Here is a 27,330-nt window from a genome sequence, read left to right on the forward strand (position 1 = left end):
GGCCTTAGCAGAAGTGTAATAGAATCACAAAGACTAGTATCTCCCTTGTACAAGTTGAAAACAAAGAGAAGAGATGTGTTTCTCTGATTGGTCAGCAGTCCATTAATCTGTGCCCGTTGTCCATGAGGTGTGGGGGATTTTGGATTTCCAGCTGTGCATTCCTGAGGGAAGCATAGGGAGCGTCCTTGGTGCCTCTTGTTTTGGGGTACTCTGTAAAAAGGGGCCCATTGTGTTCCTTTATCCTCGTCTGTTTTAGGCCTGCTCCCAACAAAGACTCTGGACTTTTTACTGGTTATATTTCGATGTTTCATTCATTTTCTGAACTGCTTTTCCTCAGGGTGCTGGAGCCTATCCCAGCTGACTTTGGGCCAGAGGTGGGGGACGCCCTGAATTGGTGGCCAGCCACTCACAGGACACGAGGAGATGGACCAAAATTCACTCTCACGCTCATACCTAGGGGCAATTTACAGTGTCCAATCAGCCTACCATGTGGGTTTTTGGGGATGTGAGAGGAAACCAGAGTACCTGGAGAAAACCCACACAGGCCCGGGGAGAACATGCAAACTTCACACAGGTGGACCGACCTGGATTTGAAGCCAGGACCCCAGAGGTGTTGAGGCTGACGTGCAAACCACTCAAGCCGCTATTTCGATGTTTCCTTTTTCAATATTAATACTGGTTTTTAATTATTTTTTGTAAGATGACCTAACTAGACAAGCCTTAGTATATTGTTCAGTAAAGTGGGGTTTGTTTTTAGTTGGTCTGGACAGACAGGTTACACCTCATGTGCGTTCGCAATCTAATTAAAGTAGGCAATTGCACACATGGAGTTATTTGGCCTACATGCTCTCTTGCATTCTCAAATATTATAAATTCCCGGCACAGTGGCAAAATCTGGCATATTTTATCCAATTTGCGGTCATCAGGGAGCCACTCTCAATATCCTGGAGCCTCCCAGAACTTCTGGGAGACATGGAATTTCTTTACTGTATGCTATCTGATTATAAATAGTGTTGCAACATATTCACAATTTGGTTTAACTAGGGTAAACCATGTGAGTAAAGATTAAACCAACCAATTTTATTAAAGATAAAAACTGAAATTTATTAGCCTAAATGTGAGAAGTGCGATTTTGGTCCAAAATGAGTCTTCCACCAAAATTAGAGTGCTGAAACAAAACTGTGAATAATTGGCTTAATTGATGGTTTCTTTATAGATACGAACGCATAACTAAATTGGTTTAAGTTTTCGTTCTCACACTTTCTTTAAAAAAGTTTTATTTTGGTATATCCTTAGTTTTAATTCCAATTCTGAAATGTTTGGGTCACAACATTATCAAAACCATCAAAATTGCTTCAAATTTTTTGTCACACAAACGAAATTGTCAGAAATATCGTATTGAACAATCGAAATTGGTGGTTTACATCACAATAATACACTGATTGAACATTTCACCCCAGCATTGAAGATTGTGTATGCAGTAGTGAGTACAGCAATAAAAACAGAACAAACAAAATATATTTTCTATGTTAGGCACTTTTATTGATTTAGCCATAATGACTCACAGAAATAATTGTACTAACAGATTTACCAGTCTTGATTGACGGCCATAGGGTTAAAAGTTCATTGTAAAAAAATCTGAAGATATTTTGCCAAAGTACATAGAGAAAGACTGATAAGGAAAAGATAGGAGTGCTTTAAATAACCCTTTCTAGAGGGTGCCTTAATTACGAAGTTTGCTACATAGTGTTATTCTTCTATGACTTCAGCCTATACAGTAAAGTAAGTATTCAACATTTATGTTGTGCCTTTCTACTTCCAGACCTGCTGAACGTTTCAAATGTCATACTTTAGAATCAGTCATCCAAGTAGTACAAAGTAATGAAAAGGCACAAGAGACTCGCTCAAAGATCACAACACACTACACTCTGGCGTGGGCAGGCACATACGAGCACTTCGAAAGACATTTGGCGTAGTCATTGTCACGTGGAACTGCAATATTTCTCATTTTAGGTTTCTTATTACAGATGATCGATCATTTTAACTTCCAAAGACAAAAGTAAACCCCAAACCCAGCAGCCCTATCACACAGAAATTATGGTTCTATTAACTTGGCCTGCCAAGTTTTACCACTAGAGGGAACTCAGGTTAAAAAGAGAGATGACCAGCCACCGCAAAAACTTAATGACACTGAAGGAGAGCTTCTTTCTCCGACGGTCGCCAACATGACGCAAATTACCCACAGAAACAACCCACTGCAATTAAGTGAACCCAGTAGTTAAACTACAAATAATACTTTTATCTTTTTTTGTATTACAAATAAGGTGAATGATGTCTATGGTGTTATTATGCTTAAAATGAATATAATAATGAGCCAAATCAAATCAGTTTTTAGCAAAGGGTTTATGACGCAAGTATTTCCCTGCTCTCTCTGTTCAAATTGGAAACTTTCAGTGTACACAAATTCTATTTTACACCACAGGGCACAAAATCATCAATCTTAAACCTGTGTAGTTATGATCATGCAGACTATTAAGGTAGGAAGCAATTTGAAGCTTGTGTCGATGACGGACACAAAATATAGGAGCGACTCCTTGTGTTGAGTGCTTCATTACGTGTCTCAAAGCATCCAACTTAACAAATATGAATAGATAATATTACAATCGTGACGCCATAGAGCATCATTCTGCCTCTTTTTCTTGATACTGCAACAATCATGTAGGGATGAGATTCATGTTTGTACCTTCATATTGAATAAAGCACACACTGTAAAAGCAGTAAGCACACAATGATTTCTTCAACGTAGGTCAAGTCATACTTAAAATCCTTTGAGATGCGAAAAATTGCTATGCATGTACCTTGCCTATGGTTTCTAGGTCGGTAGACGGCCAGTTATTCAGATGCAACGTTCATATTTAGAGTATCTAGGAGCCAATGCGTAGCTATACTATGATTAAATCAGGGCACATTTTGAGAATCCGAATTTGGAGGACATAGGTAATGCTGTGGGGAGGCGTGGCGGGTGCGAGGATGATGAATTTGAGTTTCCAGGCAGTAGAATGCCATTGTGAAAGCTTTAACACACAAACTCTTGTCTCATGCGAATGATTTGTAGTAAAGCAGCTTGGACGTCCTCATCCATGTGGCCCTACAAAGATAAAAAACAAAAAAAATGTAATTTGAAAAAAAAACATTTTGAAAATGATTCTATATTGCTTGTGTTGTACATTACTTAGTTGTTAGATGAGGATTGTATGCATTTGATTTATTTTCTAATTTTGTCTATAAGGAACACTAATGTATATTTTTTGTCTTCGCTTTGTACTCTGTTGACTGTTACATAAGTTCAGAATTGATCATATTTGCAATATTTTTGATGAACTATTAACAAGTTATATGACTGGTTACAGATCTGCCTGAAAGTTTAGCGGTTCTGGGTTCAAAATGCAGAATTTCTTCCTCCGTGTTTAAAAACGTAACTGGAACAAACCAACAATACTCTACATTTGGATAAGATGTCTTGAGGTATAATGGCACTCCCAAAAGCAGCACTTAAATCAAAACAAGTGAATATTGAGGAAAATTTTGATCTAAATCATTTTCCATCTTAAAGTATTGGTTTGGTTTTTCACCAAATACAATGTTCAATACGGTTTATATAAGGAAATAAATGACAATAACTTACTTGTGCTGCACTGAGAAGGTGTGTTCTATAAATGGAAACCACTTCCCTGTGCTGCCTCTCAGCATCCTTAGTTAAGAGAAGACAAAGAAAGAAAACACGATGATTGCCTCAAAATATATTGGCCCTTATTGTGCACACACCTCAAAATATAAAGGCCTTATTGTGCACACACACCCAAAATCTTCAGCTAAACACGTCCAGTTAATAACACACTGTTACCGAGAGATTCTAGAATGCCTCTATGAAAAAGATGAGAACATCTTTTGTGCGTAAAGTGAATCCACTCACAGCCAGCTGTTGCTGTAGGTTTTTGAGCTGGGCTTGGAGAGTGTCAATGTGCTGCGTCTGCCTTTTACTTGGGCTACTGCTTGTGTAGGCCAGCTGGGACAAACCATTCAGTGCTTGCTTCAGTCGCTCCACGTCGGTCAGCAACTCGGTGATCTAGCCCAAGCAAAAAGATTAAGTAAGGCAATCTGTTTTTTTTGTGTCAAATTCATCTTTCTGTGTGACCGTTCTCGCTTTCTATACATAACCACTCTAAATTGATATATGGATGCGCAGAAGAATGATTGCAAAGGTTGCATCTGCTCAATACACTATTCAACTGATTGTAAAACAGATAAGACAGCCATCTCCAACTGTTTGTGTGACTGAAGTCTTTCACCTCCTTAAAACTAGCTCAAACCCTCTTTATTTTCGTCAGACATTGTAGCTTTTAGAGTTTTATTTTTGTCTCTACTCGCAGATCTCAGGGGAAAATATTTTCAAGCACCCACCAGTTACAGGGAAGTCACATTTGATTATTTTTTTCACCCCAAAAATACTTTTTAGATATAGCACTTTGCTGTGCCTTTACTTCAAACTTACATCTACACCACTCTTTACGTTTGTTTATGATTCTCTTGCTGTTCCACCTGCTGCTGATTAATACAAACGGACGTCATCTAAGCTTGCATTCTGATTAGAGCCCCCTGGACTTTTCAAACCGCAAAACCATAATTCAAAAGCACATACAAAGGTGACCTACACCTGATTGAAAGAATTTGATGTGCTTTAGCCTGTTTAGACCATCATGAAAGAATATCATGCAGAATGAAGCAATTTGGGTCAATTTAAACAGAAGTCGAAATGTAACCCAATAAACCATATTAAACTCTGGCAAACACACAACAGATGATAAAATGTATGCAAAACAAATGCAGTACTTTTGGCAATGGCATTCATTCATTAGCTTTGAGTAGCACCTTTTATAGTAATGTTTGCTTTTTTTTTTATCACGCAACAGTTACCTTCTTATCTTTGGATTCAGTCAGCTGAGATGATGTTGAAATCCTCCTCTGAAGTCCACCAATGGTGCTGAGTGACTCATCGTAGCGCTCTTTCAACTCCTTTATTTCTCTTTCAATGGCGAGTCCCTTCTCCCGGACTGCATCCATCTCCCTTCTTGCCCTGCTTTCACCCTCCCTTGCCTGATTTACTTCCTGGCGAACCGCTTTACATTCTTCTGTTACATTCAACAGCTTATTGCTCATGTTTGTAACTTCCTCCTCAAGATTCTCATTCTGCTTCTTCATTTGACTCATATGACTTTCTTTAAAGTGAAGCTCTTCAAGAGCTCGTGTGGCTTGAAGAAGTTCTGACTGTAGGGCCGAAACATCCTCCGCCCTCTGGCCGCTGTTCTCTTCCTTTTCTCGGAGCGTTATCCGAAGCCCAGCTATTTCAGCCTCCAGGGCTTTGGTAGCGTTGGTGTGCTGCTGCAACAGAGAAGTCTGTTCTTTATGGAGTTCCTGATTCTCTTTCTGAAGAACACAAACCCTTTGGGCTTCCTCCTGATGCGCATCCCGTGCTTTCTTGCAATCCAACTGGGCTTGCTGCATAACGTCATGAAGGGTCTTGAGCTCTGTGTCATAAGTCGCAATCCGAGTCAACTCAGATTTTAGACGGTCCTGGAGATTCTGGATTTGGGTGTTGTACAGGGCATTCTGGCCTTCAAGCTCATCGTTTTTAAGATTCACCTCATTGTGCTTCTCCTCCAGACTGGTTAACCTGTGAGACATTGCCTCATGCTGATCCTTGAACTCCTCCTCATAACCCTTGCGTTTTTCATCAGTGACAAGAGCAGAGTCAAGTCTTTGTTGGACAGATTCAATCTCAACTTTCAATTTGTCTTTCTCCAGTTTGTAATTTTCTCTATCAGACCTCTCTTTGTCATACATCTTCTCCATTTCCAAAAGTTTTACTTTCAACTCTTTTACTTGGGTTGCATAGGAGTTTTCTTTTTCCTCAACGACCGTCAGTGGGACAAATTTGGTGTGAACAGCTTCCATTATTGTATCAAGTTCTTTCTTTTGAGCTTCCAGTTCTTGCGTCAGCTTCACATTTTCTTCCTGGACAGACGTGTGCAACGCTGAAAGTTGGTTTGCTTGATTCTCTGCCTGTACCATAGCCGCACCCATTCTTTCTGTGATACGTTTGTGATCGTTCATGCTCATGTAGTCGTTTTTCATCTCTAACCGAACCTTCTCCAACTTTTCCTTTAACTTGGCATTTCCTTCTTCCACATTCTTTAATTCTTCCTTATATTCTTTATTTGTGGACTCCAAATTTAAGTTCTCAGTCTTGATGCTCTCTAAGCGAGAAGTTAACTCTATCCTCAGTTGCTCGTGCTGTTGCCTCGACACATAGTCTCCCTCTAGACTCTGTTTCAAAGTATGACTCTGTGTTGTCAGTTGCACACACTGCTTATCTTTGTCGTCACACCTTGTCTGCAAAAGCTCCAATTTCTTTTGCGCTTCAGTATTCTGAATCTTCAGGGCTTCTATTTCACTTCGCTGTTTCTCTCTATCACCTTGCAATTGAGAAACATTCTCCTGGAGCTTCACTCTCTCTACATGAAGCAATTGGACTTGTGCCTCAGCTTTGCCAAAACGTTCACTGGCTTCCACCAGTTTGTCCTCAAGCTCCTCAACAGCCGACACCATATTCATACGGGTTTCCTCGTGTTCCTTGATCGGTATGAAGTCTGACTCCAGCCTGCTATTGAGTTCCTCCAGCTTCTCTTGAAATATCTCTCTTTCTTCCTCACTCTCTTCCATTTCACGAATAAGTGCCTGACTTCTTGCGGTGACATCTTGAAGTTTTCTCTTCAGCGAGAGGTTTTGCTCTTCAAGAGCAGACTGTATCCTCTGCTGCTCCTCTGAGTGTCCTGCTCCTGCACCCCCCTGGGTTGGATGATCTAACTTGCGATGGAGCTCCGCCACCTCCTCGAGAACACGATCGTAGTCGTCTCTCAGCTCAGCAAGCTGTCGTTCCTTTTCGTCGACTGCATTGGTCAGTAGGTTTTTCATGTTGTCAAACTTCTCAGCTGGCACTATGTTGCTTTGCTTGGCCTGCACTCCCTTCAACTGGGTTTCCATTTCAAGGACAGTTTGTGAAAGTTCATCTCTTTCAGCCGTCACAGCACCAAGCTCTTCATTTAACCGTTCAGCTTCAGTAGCCAGCTGGCTTTCACTGTTCTTGTATTCCTCCAATGCCTTCTCACTCTGTTTAAGGCGGTTCCGAACCCGACCTACCTCAGCTGAAGCCCCTTCATACTTGGCTTTAATATCCTGGAGCTGAGCACGAAGCTCTTCTGCAGCCTGAGCTCCTAAGTGTTCCTTCACTGCAACTACATGGGCTTGCAACTGCTTAACTTTGCATTCAGAATCTATCATCCTCTTCTGAACATCCCCCAAAGCATCCTCAAGATCTTGAACTTGCTGGTCAGCTTGTTTCTGGATGAGATCTCTGTTCTGGACAAGTTCTTGGCACTCCCGGTTTCTACGGCTAAGAGATGAGTGAAGTCTCAACCTCTCCTCCTCAGTTGCCTGTTGTCTTCTTCTGAGCGTCTCAAACTCATGTCGGAGAACATCAAGCTCACTAGAAAGACCCTTCTCCAACGGTCTGGCGAGTGAACGTGACATAGCTGGATTCTGGAGTTTCTACCAGAAGCAAGAAAAATAAGGAGTGTTTTTGTTCAAATAATATTTTGGAATAAAAAAATGGTTAACATTCATCTTTCAAGATGGCATATATATATAAATTGGGTAGACACAACCCAGAATCCAATTTCGCAACAGTTTGAATAATAAATAGTAGCTTACTTGATCCGAATCCAGGCTGTATGCTTGTTTAACCAAAATGTTCTCTTTTCCTAGAAAACAGAGCAAATTTCATTTAAACAACAAGCAAATTCCTTAAGTGAGATAGAATTATTACATTACATTTTGTTGAGTGTAATGGTATCTTAAGTTTATGAGGGATGAGCCAACCTTTTATCACTGACTGTCCAGTGTAGTCTCCCTGCAAATACAAGGAACAATCCATTTTGAATTTGTGAACAATTTTATAACAATAATTACACTACAATAATAACATCTGATCATAAAACTTTTCAAGAGTTTCCTGTTTTCAAATATACGTATATCAAATGATCTGTATGCATTCACAGACCATAGTGCATTTGAGTTGGACCTTGACAGTCTCCGAGCCTCGTGAACCTTCTCGTTCGTTGGCAATAAGTAACACCTTTAATTTCTCCCTCTGATACAACGAAAAGAACAACAAAAAGGACAAATAAGTTTAAAGGGAACCATTTCCGTCCGCCTCTACACTGATTTGTTCATGTCTTAATGTAAATTAATCTATCATTAGTGTAATTTAATAATCCTGACAAAGCAGCTACAATAATCCCAATAGAACTTGTTATAGTTTTATTAGAAATGCACGTGTAGGGAGTAAGAGAATGGTAAATAATGGGATAAAATAGAAGGAACAGTTTCATTACTTCCCAACGGGCATGGAACAAAAAACTTTATGCTCAGGCATAAGTCTCAGGCCCCAAGACCAGGCCTGTAATCAAACGTTATGTATAACTGAAGTTTTTAACTATCATTTATTAGGTGCCTGTTCTTCATGAACTATTCCAAATGGTTCTTCATCAAAAGTCAATGCATATCGAGGCATCAGATAAAGGATTGGATTGGAACTTATAAGGTCACCACATTGAGTCTGTTTTTTTTTTACTCCAAATTTTTTAATGTTCATTGCACACACATTTTATAAAATCCACATGGCACATTATGCTAGGCCTGCACAAATTTGGGAAAAATTAACTTTGCAATTTGTTTACGCTTGCAATATGACATGAAAACTAGCAAACATTATTGCTTTGGACTCTGCATACTTTGTGATAAGTTCATGATAGCTTCAGTAGGGGGAAAACTGATCATTAGACAGCAAAAGTACTCAGTGTTTTTGTGTGAATTTTACCTCTATTTAAAGGCCCTGCAGTATTAAGTAAGTAACAGCTCATTCAGACAAAATAGTAGTATGCCCAATTATAAAGAAGTGTTTAATTTTGTTCAAATCGAGTTAATTTATGTTTTAACACAAAGTACATGTTCAAGCAGCACACATTCCATACAAAAACGCTGTATCGTTCAAACCCCAAATGTAACCAGTGGCAATGATTGATTGGATCAAAATCACACTCTGGAGGAAAAAAGTAGTCAAGCCAATTGTGTTAACTTGTCTCATACAACACAGGATCAGCAAAAGTCTACGTTTCACACACAAACTGAGCTTTCAATGCCTACCATTTAAAAAAAAAAGTATACTGGAAATAGATGAATATTCTTTTATCTTTTGGCAGAAAGGTTTTGGTAATTGTTAACAAATATGAATGTCCACTGCAGTGCATGATTTAAATTAGATGCCTTAATGCGGAACAAAAACAATTTCTGCACTGAATTTTGAAATCCTATTTGATGAAATATGATTCTGCCATCTTCAACCTGTTAAACAGAATCCTTAATATTTATTGTACAGGGCATGTTTGTTTCATACTCTACCTCTTTGTGATTGTCTTCATTTGTCTTCTTTTCCTATGAATAGTAAAAAAAATATTAGCCAAACCTAAATGAAGGATTGTTAAATACTAATATTTAAAATTATAATTATAAGTTTTCATCCCCCAATCATACTGATCTAAAAATGTGAGCAGTATGAGCAAAATTGTCCTAATAAAAATCCTAAACTCGCTTGCTTTCTTCCACAATTTCTCTTCTAGCTCCTTCACATAGGATACAGGGCTCCAAATTTAACATTTTTTTACTGTGATGTAAATCTACTCACAAAATAAATACTCAACATCCAACTCATATTGGTGACAATTACTTGAAGCACATATTTGTGCATTATCACCAACATTTGTGTGTAAGTGTAGAGCAGAAGTATGTCAGCAAAAATAACAAAAACATGTCATTTACGGCAGTATGGAGTCCGATTATATCAGGCTCATTCAGTTCCCCATGTGTGGGCAAAAAAGGGTTTTTTAAAGAAAAAAAGAAAAAACCCATCATATCACCTACAAAACCATTTTTGACTAATTTCATTGTCAATACCGTTGTAACTGGTCGGATAATCACGGCAGCACCAATGCAGTACAGTGTACACGCCTTAAAATGAGAAAATGTGCCTGAAATATTTTTACTTTTCAGGGAAAAGGGGAGAGCCCGAGAGACCTTTTATAATCATTATTATTTTAAGCCTTTCTGTTCGAACAGAGAAAAGGGTACCTATAATAAAGCAGCGCACATGCACTGTGGGTTTTTGGGGTGGGTTCTTAATGCAGTTGAAGCAAGAAAGCCTGCACAGCCACTTTCTCTGCCTGCATACCACATGCATTTTTATCTTTAATGACAAGATTGTTGATTAGCATTTCAAATTCATTCCACTCGGAAGTACTTTAAGCCACGAATATACGATATGTATATACTGAAAATATACAGTAAACATGCATAGTCAAACACGTTCTAACATTTGTTTTGAGATTTAAAAGTGCCACAAAACAACAAGCATTTACCTGTGTGAGATGTTGTTGTAACAGGTTGATCTTATCTAACAGGGTCCTCTGCTCTAAATGGTATTTCCGGAGACTTTCCTGCAGGGACTCATTCTCCCTTTCTAAATCCTGAAATCCAGAAGCCAGTTGACACAAAACAAGATAATGAAAAAAGATACCTAGGTGCCACGCAATCTGTTGCACTAACAACATAAGAAGTGCTTACATGTATAATATGATCCCTTCTGTTTGCCTCCATAGTGTCCGAGTGCTCCGACTAGTGAGGAAAGGGAAACTGCTTAATAAAATATCTATATCATATGTACCTATTTAAATCACCAAGACTATGCTCTTCACAAAACATCAAAAGGCACTCTAAAATTATTTAATGGCAGAAAAAGGCATGTGCAAAGGTTGTGTCTACAAATCAAAAATTGATTTTACTGTTTTTCCATGCAGAAAGATTAAAATAGTATTGGTATTTAGATACCAAAATAAGAAGCAGATTAATATCATTACAACAAGAGATATGTGAGGAAGCAATTAGAAAATACTGGTTGCCATCATCTTGGTAATGCTTGCTCAAATGAACGTACTCCAAAATAAGTGTCCATTAGGTGTAAGCATCAAAAGGCATACTAGATGAGGGCAAAATCTATTAAGTAACCCACCCATTGTGCAAGTTCTCTTTAATGGGAAAACAAGAGAGAGGCCAGTAGTTTTCATCACAAGTATACCTCAACTATGAGAGGTAAAATGAGAAGGGGGGGGGAATAAATTCTCAGGATTTTTTTTCCATCTTATTTCATTTACTCATAGTTTAGGTATACTTATGACAAAAAAGTCCTTTTTCATCTTTTTAACTGGGACAATTTGCACAATTGGTGGCTTTTTGCCCCACTGTTAGTAGTATTATAAGAGAAACATGAGTGAGCTGTACAATGTACTTGAATTGTTTGAGCCAGTCCTTAAACGCTACATTACCTGTCTCCTCCATTGTTCCACTTTTGTTGCCTCCTTTTCTGTAAGGCAAACATATGAGAATTGATTTTGTTAAACAAAGAGGAAAATTAATGTACTCCCTTAACACCAAAACATGTCAATGTTTATCATGTATAGTCATTACAACATAATTGCATGACTGTGCCCCAAAAAAAACACAAGGATCTTGTTTCTTTTAAAATTGAATTAGGATTTTCTATATCGGCAAAAGTAATTGCTAATTAAGTTTGACTCACTTATGCCCCCCCAAAAAACATTCCATTGCTAATCTATAGATTTCAGTATGACAAACAAAGAAAAGAACTTTTACTGTCAGTGAATTTTAATTGAGCTATTTTTTTCTTTTTATGGTAATCCAAAAGTACTTTAACTGGAGAAAAAAATGGGGCAGTAATCTTTCCACCTGTGCTTGCATTTAGAACTGTTGGGTGCACAGTCATGTTGGAACAGGCTATGACCAAACTCTAGGCACAAACTTGAAAAAGTATGGAAAAGTCCCAACTCCTGAAGCACCCAACGTTCTTTTCACCGGGTCAACAATTTGGACAATTCCATGCAGCCAACTTTTTGGGAAGCCATGTTTTTAGATGATTTTAGATGTTCCTGTTCCATAACATAACAGTTAATGATCTTTTGGGCTGTTTTGATCACCCTCTGCAGTCTTTTCCTGTCTAGCTTGAGTGCCATACTGCCACATGAATCCCTACCGCACCCCCAGCCTCCATCAACCTCTTTGGCTTCCAGTAAAGCAAAGAATTGAATACAAAATAATCATCATTTTCAAAGCTATTCACGGCCCACCCTACATTTCTGACCTCCTTTGCAGTAGCGCTCCTCCCCAGCCACCTTGCTCCTCTTCTACCCTCCATTTTATAATCCACCATGACTGTCTTTTTACTTTTGAATCCAGAGCCTTTAGTCACTCTGCCCCCCGCCATCCCTGCTCAGGAACACTGTCCCGCGATATTCACCATACGGCCTCTTTCCCACTTTTCAAATCCAAACTCAAAGCATATCTGTTGAAATTTTCATGTCCAGCTCCATCCTCTTTTCTGTTTGGTTTGTGTGCTTTGCTCTAGGACTTCTCTCCTGTGACTTTAATCTCGCTCTAAATCTGTGCTTTTTGTCTACTCAGATTGTAAAGTGTTCAAGTGTCTTGAAAGACATTTTGAAATAAAATATACTCTTATTATTATCAAGTGGGGAAAAACAGGAAATCCAGGGATTTCTATCAAATCACGTGTTTATCAACATTAACCGGTACTCGGATGATTCGCCTAAAGACATTTCGCCAACGAACGTTTGACAGATGGACAGGTCGCCGAATGGACGTTCCACCAAACGGTCATTCGGCCGAACGGTCGTATATAGACGTTTTTTTGCCTTATCGCGACATTTTACCGAGGAATTCACTTCCCTGGGCTCAGTTCTAATGTCCAAAGAGCTCCAGTATTTGTATTTGATCATTAAATTCTGTTTTAGGATGGATTTAACCTAATTGCTGTCATTTCACTGCTCGGTTCTGCTACATCTGCCCGCCCAAGAGTGCTTATTCCCGGGCTGCCATTGACGGTAGACTAATAAATTGAGAGTGATGAGCGGCAGAGGGAAATGAATCATTGATTTTTACTATAATTTGGACAACGCCGGCGGCGGGCCGGATTAAAAATCCTAACGGGCCGTATATGGTCCGCGGGCCGAGGTTGAAAAACTTGTACACACACGATCCGGGGGCGGGGCGAGTGCGCGAATCCCGTTTCGGCGAAACCTCCGTCCAGCCGAACCTTCGTTCGGCCGAATGACCGTTCGGTGGAACGTCCATTCGGCGACCTGTCCGTCTGTCAAACGTCCGTCGGCGAAACGTCTTTAGGCGAATCATCCGGCCACGACATTAACCACTAATCAAAGGAGAAGTTATTCCTATCCAGCAATTAGCTGTACAAGAGTACATAAGTTTTGTGATTGAAGTTGAATCATTTATGTTCTCTGATCACTTTTCTGTGCATGGTCATATGCCAAATGGAGTTAGCACTGACTTTTACAAAACTCTACAGAGGTGTGTAAACATTTATATCCACACCAGTGCCTCTAATGTTCTTACCTCTGCTGGCTTTCTCTAAGTAGCCTTTGATTAATGAAATGAGTTCCGAGTTCTTGCTGAGGCGAGCATAGTGGAAAGCGTCATGGCTCAAGCTGTCCACATCCTTCACATCAGCACCACTCCTTAACAATACCTCCACAGCATCTTTGCAGCCATACTCACAACCCAGAATGAGTGCTGTTCTAAAGTTGAGAAAAAAATTAAGAACTTTAGTAGCAAATAAACCAACAAGCAATGTAGTCAATTACAAAATATGTTGAATATGTCTTGATAGGTCATCTCGAGTCTTGTTGAACTCAAACAATCTGCAGCAGCAATAATAAAAATATTTGTGTTGCTATATTATTGCCCAAACCATTATTTTGTTTCTTTTTATTTCTTTTATTTTTTACTCCTGTTTGCCTGTTCTCCCGGAGAAATCCCTTGCTGGAAAAATATTACAATTCAATGCACACAACAACACAACTCTTACTTTTTTTGTTTGTCCCGTACAGATATATCAGCTCCTCGCTCTACAAGCAGCTGACAAATGCGTGGGTGACACATTTGGGTTGCAAGCACCAGAGGAGTCCTGCCATCCTAAACAAAATGGACATGACCTACATTAGGACGCAGGTAAAAAATATAAGACAAAGACACCAATTAGAATGTGTAATTTCTATTGTGGAATAGTGGAAAGTTAAGAAAATGTATAAATCAAGTACAGTAACTTTTTAAATTATTTTATTTTTTAATATTATTTTTTTAAACATTATACGTGTTCAACAAAATAGATCAAGGCAGTTAACTCACACAGAAAAGGAACATTTGTTAGATTAATAATATTCATTGATAATGAGTAATTTTAAGCAAGCTTAATAGCATCTTAAACCTTCAAACCATTCACAAGAACTAGGATTAATTTAGATATTTTTAAATTTAGAATTATGTACAGATGTGGCCAGAGAATAAGAACACCACAAATAATGCTGTCTGTGTTTTTCGATCTTTTTGCTGGACTTTAGTTATATTGAATTATAATTACTGGATTTTAATAAGTGGCAACCGCTTTTATTGACAATTTCATTAAGGTTATGTAAAGATTCAATATTTGCAGTGGTGACCCTTTTTATTCAAGACTTGCAATTCAAACTGGCATTCTGCCTAAGTCCAATTCTTCCATAATCAATGCTTGAAATTTGTTAAAATTTGTGGGGTGTTTGGCCACCGGCCTCTTGGGGACAGACTACATGTTATAGGTGCTTCCTTGCCAAAGGCATTGATCGAGACCCAACTGTTTTTGGATGGTTCAGAGAAGTTGATTTCTGAGAATATTTTGGTACCAATCTTTATTCATGGCAGTTCTCTTAAGCAAAAAAAGGAGTGAGCCGGGTCCCTTGGCTGAGTAGCAACCATTAACAATGACGCTCTCAGAATGCTGTTCTGTTGGCATGACTCCAGATGCCTCCCCGATCTCACAGCTGAATTTACTTTAGGTGACATTCCTGACATTTGCTCCACTTTCTTGGGCACAGTAGAATTGCACCGCTCTCCTTAAAACTTGTTACTTAATGTTGTAAGTGTAAAAAAAAGAAGCCGTTGTCACTGATTGATTGGCCTTTGACTATATTTCAGTATATCATAGTGCCACATGCCCAAAAATGCATGTTTTTATAATGTGGGAGGAAACTGGAGTACCCGGAGGAAACCCACGCATACCCGAGGAGAACATGCAAACTCCACACAGGTGGACGTGACCTGGATTTGAAGCCAGGACCCCAGACTGATTCAGGGTATCCCCCACCTCTGGCCCGGAGTCAGCTGGGATAGGCTCCAGCACCCCTCGCAACCCTAATGAGGATAAAGTGGTTCAGAAAATGAAATGAGATGAGAAAAATGTACTACACTGTGGCACATTTATCATGCTACATGTCCAATACTGCGATGGTTTTTTTCCATTTTTCCCAGCACTATTGGTGAATTTTTAGGGGTGGAAATCAGGGTGGAGCATGCATTTGAAAGATTGTCAAATGAAGTGAAAGTCTTACAAAATCACTGGCATTGACAGAAGCACCACCGTCGCAGAGAAGTTTCACACTAGATGGACAGCCTGCCATGACTGAAGAGAAAAGGGCATAGAGTCATTCATTTTCAACAACTGTTTTAAAATAAGACCAATCAGTAACTGCATACAAAACTCCTTAAAAATACAATATTTTGTGTAGCCATTGTAATTTTTAGAAACTAATATAAGCTGTTGTGTACCTATTTTTCCCTCTCACTTTCAAACCTTCTGCATCAATACTAGCGGTAAATTTATGGATTTCTACGGACGAATTAATCGCATTTGATTCTGAAGTCAGCAATAATGTTGATACTGAGAGGTTGCATTCACAGAACCTTTAACTACTACTGCCAGTGTTCCATTGTCCAACAATGTGGCAACGGGTATGCAAAGAGCATTGTCCAAAGCACTCTTATCATTGTTGCAGTGATATCAATCCTGAGGGTAAGAAAGCGACTTATTTACAGGTACATTCTGACTTGTTCTTGAGATAAGCTCCTCAGTGCGACTAAAGAAACAAGATGCTAATAATGTTGGGTTAGATATTATTTTTTAAAAACTGCTATTGAAGATTTGCAACTACAAATTAACCACTCTTCACGTTCCATGGTGATAAAGACTAGAGACTTTTATTTTAAACTCTCTTTAAGGGCATGTGAATATGAATGAGAAGCCTACAGCTGAGCGGGTTGATGTTAATTTGGTTATTAGACATTTTTGATTAGCGTCTTTGTTGGACTATAAGGCTCACCATAATTGAACAGTTTCTTTCATTCATAAAGGCGTACCTCATTATATTGTACATTTGTGCAAAAATGTACTGGATCTAACATTTGTTCTTTATATAGTTAACATTTAATTATTGTTTTATTCATAAATGGCTGGCTTTTCAGCTTATCCCCACAGGGGGTGCCATTTAAATCTATTATTTTATTCATAGGTTGGATGAGAGTGTCTTGAGCACTTTACCAGAGCATTATAATACAGTGATGTTCCAACAATAGTGTCAATGTCATTAATCGCAACCAAAATTCATAACTAAGGAACATTGGATTATAAAGCACACTGTAATTTTGGGGAAATAAAGTAGTTTCAGTGTGCCTTATATTGCATAAAATACAATAATCAAATATTCTTCTTTATAAATATCCCAATTGACAACTAGTGATGTCCCAATGCTGATTTTTCTTACTTCTGATTTGATCTCTTTGTTTTTAAACACACGTTTTGTTTTTGCATCAATGCAAAACTGGTACCTATATTTTTTAATGAGTAAAAATAATGCAAAAATAACATAACGAGTTCCTAAAAAAATGCAGTGTTTACAAATATTACTTTGATTAGTTTCTGAGCAGTAGTCTCACTCAGCAGAAATGTTAGCATTGTGGTTTGATTTACAGCAAATGAAAAGCACCATGGTACTCATCAGATCCGATCTTTTTGCCCAAATGTGATACTCCAAAAATAGCAATTAGAGGCCTTATCACTAATGAGAACAAGAATGTGCGGTTCTTAGTGCGATGATTATTGTTCATTGGAATCCTACTGGGCTTTAACATGGTGAAAACTACTCTTCCTGGAGTCCCAACTGCAACATATAAATGGGAAAATACTGTTTTCTTTTGGTGAATGTGGCTGATATGCTAGTTTGGATGATATGTACCGATTCTAAATTTGCCCTGTGGTAAGATGTACCATTCATTTTGCACAGTAAGTCTTGCCAACTAGGGTAGAGCTGGGCTCAATTCGCAGGGATAATTTGCACATTCACTTACCGGCGTCATGTAGAGCTGTTCTTCCTTGTAGATCAACATTTCCAACTGGCCAATTGTGCTATAAAAATAAAACAGTCTTACTCAAGTAAAAAATACAATACTATAGCAGTATAACACCTTGCCGGTAGCAAGTACATTGTATTTTCTACCCCCCCAAAAATATTTGTAGTTTAACTGCTTTTTTCATCATTAATTTAAGTGTCAAAATACTTCACAATGATCAATAATGAGGGATTTTATGGACGGATTTGAGCATAGAAATATCTAACATGAATCAATGGATTTTAAATTATAACCACATCTTTGAATCAAACTGCTGTATGTAAATCCAGTGAACCACTTTATTGAACAAGGTTAAACAATTTAGATTTTTAGGGTACAAAAACTTCACAAAGTATGAAATAAAGTGCAGAAATAATGATGATCTCATCTAAACTAAAAATATTTTCCTAACTGTGATATATTGGCCTGTTTAAACACACAACTGATACGCTCAAATGAAGCTTATTTTGTTATATGAATGGCAACTGATGGATCATTATAACTGGTCCATTATAACTTTGGTGTTCTCATGAAATTTGTGCTTTAAGATTTTCAGACAAATTAAGTGTATTCGAATAAATGTCTTGTACACACAAGCAAGCTATGACGCCCTGCAAAGGAATGCCATAAACAAAGCAGAAAAGGCTTATAATGTATAATTGTAAATCAATGCTTAACAAAACGTACCACGCCTAAAACCTTCCGGCAGCTAACTGTTTTCAAGTGAGGACTAGTAGGGCTGACACTATGACGACATGCAAGTCAGCAATTTAGGTCACCATAATAAGACATACGTTCCACTGACGTGAAGACCTGCAACAGCCTTTAGGTCATAAGGAGCTGCAATGTTGCTGGGTTGTTTACCAGTGACAACAGACACCACCCCTGCTCATACGCACTATAAAAATCAACTTCTCTCTAGCAACAAGAGCCAAAAATGAGCATCATGCTCAAATAACCATTGGACTGACATGAGGGGGGAGGGATATCCTATACGACAATGATCAAGTTAGACTGTGGTGGCTGAGACTGAGATCGTTGGCATCGGTCTGGTATGTATAGAGTGAAGACAGTATACCCAGAATGGACAGCAGGGCAAAAGGGCTTGTCACCACTTTGGAAATCAACAGCCATGACTGACCTCTGTCAAATCCCGACCACACGAGAAAGGCAGGGAAAATCGCTACAGCATCTTTGTTAACACATGCTTTAGTGGAATGAACCAAAAGGAACCGTGGCTCTATTGCTAGTTTCTTTTTGAAAGAAATATTTAATAATCATTATATAATAATAATAATAGTTGTATTTAGTCCAACTTCTTTTCATGCTTTTTGAAAGATTTGTATCTGTAAATCTGTTATTTGAGTTGCATTAACTGCCCCACAAAACTGCATTATAGGCTACACAAGGATGAGCCTGTACTTGTATGAAATTATTTCTCAATAGCTCAAAGCAATGTTAAACGTAATCATTAGGCTTGTGTGAGAAGATTTTGTATTGTGTCTAAGTACCCTTTTAAGTTTCTACTTTGAATGTGAATTGAATAGAAACAAGTACAAAGAAATTGATTATGCAAACCCGTCATTGAAAGGAATCTCCAGTATTTTAATAAAGCATTTTTTCCAATAGAAGATATAACATATAGGATCCTAGAGGAACACCAAGATCTCTTTACCTGGAGAAGTTTTTGCACGCACAGTGAATGTCCATTCCTTGAAGCCAGATGAAGAGCATTTTTACCTATAAGTGTTATATCAGAAATCAGAAAAGAAAATGTTGAATAACCAGGACATGTTTTGAAATACCCTAAATTTATTGTAGTTGGTAGATACTTAAAAAACATGTTTGAAGTGTTTGAATAGACAGTAGATTTTGATTTAAATTACAGCTATCTCTCTCAAAGACCTGTTAGTCCACTTTTAACCTCCTATGACCTGGCGTCCATATGTGTGGACATCACATTTTTGGTTGCCAAAGACAAATGTTGGAGTACAAGGGCCTGGCGTCCACTAATGATGTGGACATAATTTTTCTCAGAAACTACATCATGTAAAAAGATTATTCTTTGTTTTTAAATTCATCAGGTCCCAATTGGCCTAAATATCAAAGAGAAAATAAAAATGCATGCCTTGCAAGAGTAGAAAGGTCCACTGTTAGAGCTATCATTAGAAAATGGAAGGTAAACTTGACGGTCAATCTTCATTCAAGATATGACATTGTGAACAATATCCCAAGAAAGGAGAGAAATAAAATTCTGAGAATCTCTCTCACAGTGAACATGCACCTAGGATAAATATTTCAGACTTCTTTATGATTTCTAAGAGAACTTACAATATAGTAGTGTCAAATACTGACTGTTTATGGATCTATACAAACACCCACAATATATATAATAATTATAATTATAATAGTTGTATTTAGTCATATATATATATATATATATATATATATATATATATATATATATATATATATATATATATATATATAGTTGGATATAAAGTTGAACTAAATACAACTATTATAAATTCCTGCAGAAAGACGACAAAAAGGTAATGAATGTATTGTTGTCACTGCAACGAAACTTACCAGTGGCATCAGATGCAGTAATGTCTGGATTGTGTGACAGGATGAGATTCAGACAATCCAAGTGCCCCCGCGTCGCAGCCAAATGAAATCTTTGAGATACAAGAAGACACAAGACGTGATGAAGTCAAGGCAACAAAGTATGCATGTGCAGAACACCAGGTATAATCTCTGTTGTATCATGCCGGTCTCCCGCCCATTTCTTTTACACTTTGTGGTAGAATAGATTATGTTTGAGGAATAGTTATAAGGATTCCAAAAAGATTAGATAATTTTCCTCAGACTTACAAATGGGCTTACATGTATTTGATTACCACTTCAAGATTTAAGGACTTGTGAGCCTCTGCAATGTTTTAACCCAGAGCAGGAAAGTAACCACTGACCACTCTGCAAAGCATTTGGGGTGTGTAAACTGACCTCAGTACCTCATCAAATCACATGATTCTGTTTACCCACTAACCCCAATGTATCAACCAAGGCGACAGCATGACTGTCACCTCAACACTCATATGAGTATTAAAAGCAGTGTCGAAGACCCAGTGGTGAATATTTCTTAGGAAAGAGAATAGGGTCCTACCACATAGAGTAAACACCTCAGAAGCAAAAACTAGTTGAGGAATGAATATGTCATATGACTCTACACGAAGAATGTTAAGACGCCACACCGCTGCCGAGAATGTTAATAACGAACATAAAGATGTGCATAAAATTTTAAATAGATGCATGCTGCAACCCAACAAACCTGCTCCACAAAAAGATAAAAATAATTCTGGGTTTTAAGACCGTGCATTTAGTGAAGTCATTTAATCATCCCACATGCTCTTTGGACAGATTTAAGGTTGGCAGTCTACATCATAAGGTGGCTATTTTTAGAATGTGGACAGAGAAGAGTTAGCCAGAGTTAATAGTATAGTATATGGTTTCACCACGGTTGGACAAAAAGACGGCAAAGATTGCCTAAAAGTTGTGTTCTAACTTTAATTTACAACTTCGACTGTGTTACCTTCACATGACTCTTGCAAACATTTGATTAATGCAAAGAAAATAAACTGTTGTAGTTATGTTACAGTGGAAAAATACAGTAAAAAACATGAAAGGTATACTCCGATTGATTGGCTATATAACATTACGAGCCATTTTTCTTTGACAATTTTTTTGTGTCGATTCAGTCCATTCATCGCAGTTGCCCAAACAATGGTCATTTGTGGCTTATCTGCAAGCTTACATCCAGCAATGTCCTTTCCTCATTCTCTTTCTACCACACTGCACAGTCTAGTTGCAGACCTCACCTCTCAGGCCATCCCAGGAGACCCAAACAACCAGGCTACCTTGTTGAACTTGTGAAAGGGATGTTAAAACTGGACCTAACAACACATGCGATCAAAATGTACCTCAACGCACAAAAATGCTGAAGCATTAAGCATGCTTTTCACTGAACTAATATCTTTGAAAATGCCATGCTCCTAACTGGGGCCAGGTGATTTTAAGGTCTAGATTGTAGTTGGATTAAAAAAATAGCTCTCTACAAGTTTTGTGTCATTTAATAATATTAGACTTGATTCACAGCATATCAATACTGTACACCAACATCCCACAACCTTTTAATCCTGTCTAATGTGTACGCTTACATCATGGTAACGATGCTCGTAGAGTTTATGACAGGGCTAAATATTTGACACTGATGTCAATGTTCTTTGGGGTGTCACTGCTAAATTTGTCCTGAGCTAATTAATTTACACCAGTTATCGCAGATAAATGTGTTATGAGACCAGGACCAGGTGTTAAACGTCCCAAAACGAACTCAAACTGCAAACATTATTATTAAACGAGCAGACATTTATTTTTGTTTTAAAAGTGTTGGTTGTTGCTAAAACGTAAGGAAGGTGCCAAAGTTAATTTCCCTTGTAATGTACAACTTTGAAATAAGTTATTCATTAGGTGGTTTATTTAAGACTGATGAGTACATTGGAATGTCAGGCTTGTTAAAAGAAAACAACTGGTGCTTTGCTGAATAACTGCTAATCCTCACTAACAAGGACACTACAGTGGAAGGATAGAAAGGAGTGCCATCCAATTTATTCTAACAGCTGACTCCTTGTTAGCGTGCAATCACATCTGCACTTTTATCTTCAGGTCTGTCAAATTGGCAAGCATTAGCTGTGCTTACACAGATGGACACCTAAATCCAGCACTACTACTACAGAATACGAATACAGCCATAGATAATGTAATTGAATGCTTTGCAGTCTGTAATTAGTTTCCCCGATGGGGAACAGTTAAATAAGAACAAGTCCCCCGTTTTATATTCTCGCTCTGCTGTGCAGCCACAAGAATGCCTTAGACACGTTGCTCAGTTGTGCAGCACAAAGCAGTAAATATAGACATGCCATGGGTAGAGCACACTATTATAGGTAAAAAATATACAGCAAGTTTAGTGGCTAAAATCATTTGACATGGATGACAAATGAGTTGGGGTGTAAAACGTATTTTGTCTCAGTGGGCATGCATGGTAGCAGCTGCAAAGTGTGTGTAAGATTGTCTGAATTATGAGCTATGCACCATGAGTTCTGTATGACATTGGTCCCTAAAATTTCAGTCATCCCTCACCAGTAAAGAAAATGGATGAAGATAGTAGCTGGCCAAGACAGACCTTGCTACAGTCACGTCTCAAGCGTGAAGGCATTTAGTCGCACATAAGCGGCAATTTTTATTATTTCAAGGAGTGAGTTTTCAACAGAGATACAAGCTGTGTGTAGAACGTGGCTGAGAGCAACATTTAAGTTGTACTAAAGTTCGGGAAACCTCATGTAATCGCATATATGGAACAGTCCAGCATTCACAACGAGTGGGTTCCCAAGCTGCACACTGCTATTGCTAGTCTGAAGCCATGGTGCACAGGAGGCACAACTGGCGTTGCATCATCCGCACAGTGTGCTCCGGAGGGCCAATGGCGCTGTCTACCCCACACTAAGCGCTGACGACTTTGGCAAAGCTACTAAAACAAAGTTCTGAAGAAGTACTTGGGTTGTTCCATGAATTTGGGGGGCAGAGAAATATTTTGGGCTATTCATCTTATATTGTAAAATGTATGGTCTTTATATGATTTTCATATCTATATTATCATGAGATACAGAGCTACCTCTACTTCCCAATTTTTTTTGTTCCAGAAGTGGCTTTTAACTTGAATTTTTGTTAGCAGTCACATTTTATACAGAAATGCCAAAATTTGTTCCAATAGTACCCCCTAAACCGGGGGTCGGCAACCTGAGGATCTGGAGCCACATGCGGCTCTTTAACGCTGCCTTAGTAGCTTTTCCATGTGGAGTCTAAATGGACAAGCTATTTAATGTTTTTTCACAACAAACTGGTATCTTGTGTGAAACATTGAGTTCGTCTATGCGAAAAACAAAAACAAATATGTAACAATGAAAAATGTGAACATTCACAATGTTAACTGATCCCCAAAATAGATTTCTCATCCAAAACATCTGGCTTACTATAGTGAACACCACAGTGGATCTAAGATGAATTTTCAGGCAGTCATTTCCTGCTAGAACAATCCAAACAACCCATGGTCAGGGTGGTCAAGCCTCAAGAGGCCACAAACATTCTTCAAACCAACTCCCACACTGACCTCCAGAGGCAGATGGTCATTTAAAGGGACATATTGGATATATAAAGCGCTCTACTAGTGTTCCACTGTGATGCAAAAATGCATGGCAGGTTTGAGTATGAAATGTGAAACGTCCTCCATAACTCTGAAGATTTTATTGCAATTTTTAGATAGTTAAAATATTTTGGAGCAAGCCGTTAAGAACTCCAGAACAGTTAAAAAATGTTTGATCTACTTTAAGAGCCACGGAGCTAGAAAAAAATGCTTGCTGTATTTATTAAATGTTTTATATACCATGCCAGGTGTAGCAGCCTCCGACGGAGTTTAAGCGTGACCGTCCGACAAAAAGCCACTTTTCTGTGCACTTTGTCATCTTTTTCTGGGACCATGGCGAAGAACCTCCAGCCGGCGGTGAGCTCTCAATTCGTGTGCGCCTTTAACCTTCACTCGTCACACAGTTTCTTGAGTTTTTGACATCATTCAATCATCAAGTTGTGAAGTTGTGTTGAGTGTACATACAAATGTTTACGCAGCTGCCACTTGAAATTCCACTTCATTGGAAAATGTCTATGCATTTCTTATTCATTTAATAGCTTAACGATTTTCTTATTTTTTCTATACCCACATACATCCATAATACTTAATTCATACAAAATTTGTGAAAAATATGCTTCTACTTATGAAAAATCCAAGTTACGAAACAACTTCTGAATTAATTTCTTAAGTAGGGGCACCACTGTACATGTAAAAAACAAATCTAAATACAAATCTATTCATATGTCCCTATGTATGCCACCTCATGGTGAAGTGGTTCACTCGCCTGTGCAGTCAGACGCGAGTTGATTCCCGGTGGTGGCGGTATGATTGTGAGTGTGAATGGTCGTCTGTCTCTTTGTGTTCTCTACGGCCGACTGGTGACCGGTCTTGGATGTAGTCTGCCTTTCGCCCGAAGTCAGCTGGGATAGGCTCCAGCAACTGCCACAACCCTTACGAGGATGCGCGGTGTTGAAGATGAACTCATGAATGTTCATATGTGGTGGCTTTAGAAATCGATAAAATTGCTACTTCGATGTAAAATATGTCTCTATTTACAAAACATCTATGTTACTAAACCACTTCTGGGAGGAATGAATTTCCTAAGTAGAGGTACCACTATATATATATTAAGTGTCTATTTCTGTATGTAAACACACTGATTGGGCGGGAGCATGTCTGAGCATGTAATGTGTCTGTTTACTTACGCAGAGCGCCCCTCCACATCAAGCTTTGTTGGGACTATACCCTTCTTGCTTAGAACAGCAGCCGCCTTGTCCACTTCCCCACGTTCCACTGCCTTCATCAGCCGATCATCGTACTTGTTCCAATCTGTGTTCTGACGACGTCAATAAAAACGCAATGACAAAGTGAACATATTTTACTAATTTAAACATAGTTTTTTTTAATAGGATTTACAAATTTGCGTGTAAAAGGGGTTTGTCTATAAACCAGACACTGCAGTAGTCTTGGTTAAGTTAGAGAATAGGACATCAACAAGCAAAAAAGTGAAAACAGTGAAAGAAACTTTCAATGTATTCTTTAAACAATTGCTTAATTCAATCAGGAAAGTCAAAAAAAACTAAACCAACTGTTGATTTATATAATATACTATATAAAAAATCTAATTATTTCAAGGTGACGATTTGCCATTTGCTACAACAGTTCAACCATGCTTAGCCTAAAACAATCACGTTATTTTTTTAACAAAGATGAAACACCAGTTCTACAGTAGCATTTCTTTCTGAGTTTCGGCTTTTCGCAAGGAGTACCTACAAAGTGCATGGAGGTGCATTTCAGCCAGCGGCTCATCTTGGGTGAGTGGAGCTGGTCCTTGCACCGTGCTACTGAAAAGGTTGCCAGCGTTCCGGTTTTTAAAAACAACAAAAATGGATCGGAAAAGTATAAAAATCTCCTCGATGCACTCAACCAGTGAGTACTACCCCTAAAAAAAGCAAGGATCAGAATTTCAACGGAGGTCCTATTACAAAAGGCTTGTCCACTGGACTGTTCTTCATTTGAGGAAAAAAATGAGTATTTGTTCTGTTACAGGCTCTACCTGTAACTTCAGCACTGCACAGCAGTCGGATCTTCAATGGAGGATAAGGAAGGGTGGAAGAGGAGGAAAAAAAGATAGAGGTGGAGAAGCAGTCGGGCCAGCCCCTGCCAGCCTTGGGACCTGCCCTGGCCGGCAACTGCAACTCCTCCTCGGGGGTGAAAGTCAGCTCAGCTTGGCTACCTCTCAACTCCTCCAAATGTATATCGCCTGTCTAAACCTTAAACGAGTAGCCGTACTCAGTTTACTTTTTGACAGTCTACCTCCTGCTCTTTGGACTGCTTTCAGACTGACTGCAAACCCTGGACGCAAGCCGCTTATTAAGAGCGCCTCTCTTTCCCAGCTTCTTTTCACGGTCCGTGGTCTCATGTGCCTTAACCCCCAACAAATGGTAAGGTCAGTCAAACTCAATGAGGTAAATATGTGAGCTCTCCGGTTTAAAATATCACCCCCTCCCTGGTAAATAGCAGTGGTGCAGACAGTCTGCAGTCTGGCTACCTCTTTTTTTGACATGCAAACCTTTCTATAGTGACTGATTGGAAGACAGGAGCCAAGAATACATAGTACACATTACTGCACCATGAGTAATAGCTGTAGAGTCTCCACTCCCAGCAGGAAGGAAGGCTATCCTAAAGACAGTAGTACTTACATTACCACCCCCCACCAGAGCCCTTACATTTCTCCATCTGAAAATATTAATGCCAGGGAAGAATTCAGGGTTGTATATTTAAAGGGGTCCAAGCATTAACACTTGAAGCATATTAGTTGGGTGAAGGCTGCTGGTCACCCGTCTGTCTCAAGACAGTGATCTTTTTTTACAAAGCCCCATGGTCAGGGTTCCACAGTAGCAAGGTTAAAAGTCAGCGTTTTTTACAAACAGTTTTCCAAGATTGCAGCTAAATCATAAACTAATACCACTACACACGGAGTTCAAAGTTCACTTGATTAGGTGAAAGGTCACACAGAAAATAAGAGTGAAAGAGCTGAATTATTATTAACATAATTGTTATTATTTAACTGACACATTTTCCAGGTCAAAGGGGACTTATGTTACTGGCCTATGCTCTAGAGTGCTGTAAACAAAGTGGCCCCGAGATCCAAAATCCTCCACCACACGACACATCATGTGAAGAACTGGGTGTCAATTTTCGAAGGCTGCACACCCTCAGTTGGGGATAAAGGTGCCAAATGGCACCTAGCCAGAACTCTACAGTGCAACTCATCATGTAAATATTTCACAGGGGCTTGCTTGTGCGTGTGTATTTGTTTGTCAGTCTGTTTATGAACCAGTTAATAATAGGGCTGTTAGCAGGCAAAAACACATTACAGCAGAAACTGATAAATAGATGATCTCTCCCTGACAGAGAAAGATCTTGATACACCAGTTAGACATCCCAAATTTGACTATGTGAAATCGGGCTGACGACATAATTTACAGAGGTTTTGGTTATAAAAAAATAAATATTTTTTTTTTAAAAATCAGGTTTTTAAAATGTATTTATCTTTTAAG

General features: G+C 38.7%; 2 protein-coding genes across 4 annotated transcripts in view; one reads left to right on the forward strand and one right to left on the reverse strand.

The window, feature by feature from the left end:
• Positions 1 to 27,330, forward strand: part of LOC144070704 (uncharacterized) — a 43,433-nt gene that overhangs the window by 10,350 nt on the left and 5,753 nt on the right. The window contains exons 3-6 of the mRNA XM_077595135.1: positions 14,166 to 14,286; positions 20,162 to 20,280; positions 24,034 to 24,142; positions 25,817 to 26,211. Coding sequence (XP_077451261.1) covers positions 26,020 to 26,211 — 192 coding nt within the window. The 5' untranslated portion in view covers positions 14,166 to 14,286; positions 20,162 to 20,280; positions 24,034 to 24,142; positions 25,817 to 26,019. The remainder of the gene's footprint in view (positions 1 to 14,165; positions 14,287 to 20,161; positions 20,281 to 24,033; positions 24,143 to 25,816; positions 26,212 to 27,330) is intronic.
• uacab (uveal autoantigen with coiled-coil domains and ankyrin repeats b) overlaps positions 1,519 to 27,330 on the reverse strand; it is a 31,411-nt gene continuing 5,599 nt past the window's right edge. The window contains exons 1-19 of one of the 3 annotated variants that reach the window (XM_077595130.1): positions 25,541 to 26,133; positions 24,973 to 25,103; positions 20,122 to 20,210; positions 19,208 to 19,272; positions 17,491 to 17,548; positions 15,699 to 15,769; positions 14,144 to 14,250; positions 13,672 to 13,853; positions 11,553 to 11,590; positions 10,795 to 10,845; positions 10,590 to 10,697; positions 9,577 to 9,609; positions 8,177 to 8,266; positions 7,996 to 8,026; positions 7,828 to 7,877; positions 4,975 to 7,665; positions 3,974 to 4,126; positions 3,686 to 3,751; positions 1,519 to 3,148 (exon numbers count right to left, since the gene is read on the reverse strand). In XM_077595130.1, the coding sequence (XP_077451256.1) occupies positions 3,077 to 3,148; positions 3,686 to 3,751; positions 3,974 to 4,126; positions 4,975 to 7,665; positions 7,828 to 7,877; positions 7,996 to 8,026; positions 8,177 to 8,266; positions 9,577 to 9,609; positions 10,590 to 10,697; positions 10,795 to 10,845; positions 11,553 to 11,590; positions 13,672 to 13,853; positions 14,144 to 14,250; positions 15,699 to 15,769; positions 17,491 to 17,548; positions 19,208 to 19,272; positions 20,122 to 20,210; positions 24,973 to 25,103; positions 25,541 to 25,576 (4,122 nt within the window). In that variant the 5' untranslated portion in view covers positions 25,577 to 26,133 and the 3' untranslated portion in view covers positions 1,519 to 3,076. Of the gene's footprint in view, positions 3,149 to 3,685; positions 3,752 to 3,973; positions 4,127 to 4,974; positions 7,666 to 7,827; positions 7,878 to 7,995; positions 8,027 to 8,176; positions 8,267 to 9,576; positions 9,610 to 10,589; positions 10,698 to 10,794; positions 10,846 to 11,552; positions 11,591 to 13,671; positions 13,854 to 14,143; positions 14,251 to 15,698; positions 15,770 to 17,490; positions 17,549 to 19,207; positions 19,273 to 20,121; positions 20,211 to 24,972; positions 25,104 to 25,540; positions 26,134 to 27,330 lie in introns of those variants that run through there. The other 2 variants (XM_077595129.1, XM_077595131.1) reach the window with 2 other exon arrangements.

Source organism: Stigmatopora argus, chromosome 2 (assembly GCF_051989625.1).
Source record: "Stigmatopora argus isolate UIUO_Sarg chromosome 2, RoL_Sarg_1.0, whole genome shotgun sequence".
Taxonomy (NCBI): Eukaryota; Metazoa; Chordata; class Actinopteri; order Syngnathiformes; family Syngnathidae; genus Stigmatopora; species Stigmatopora argus.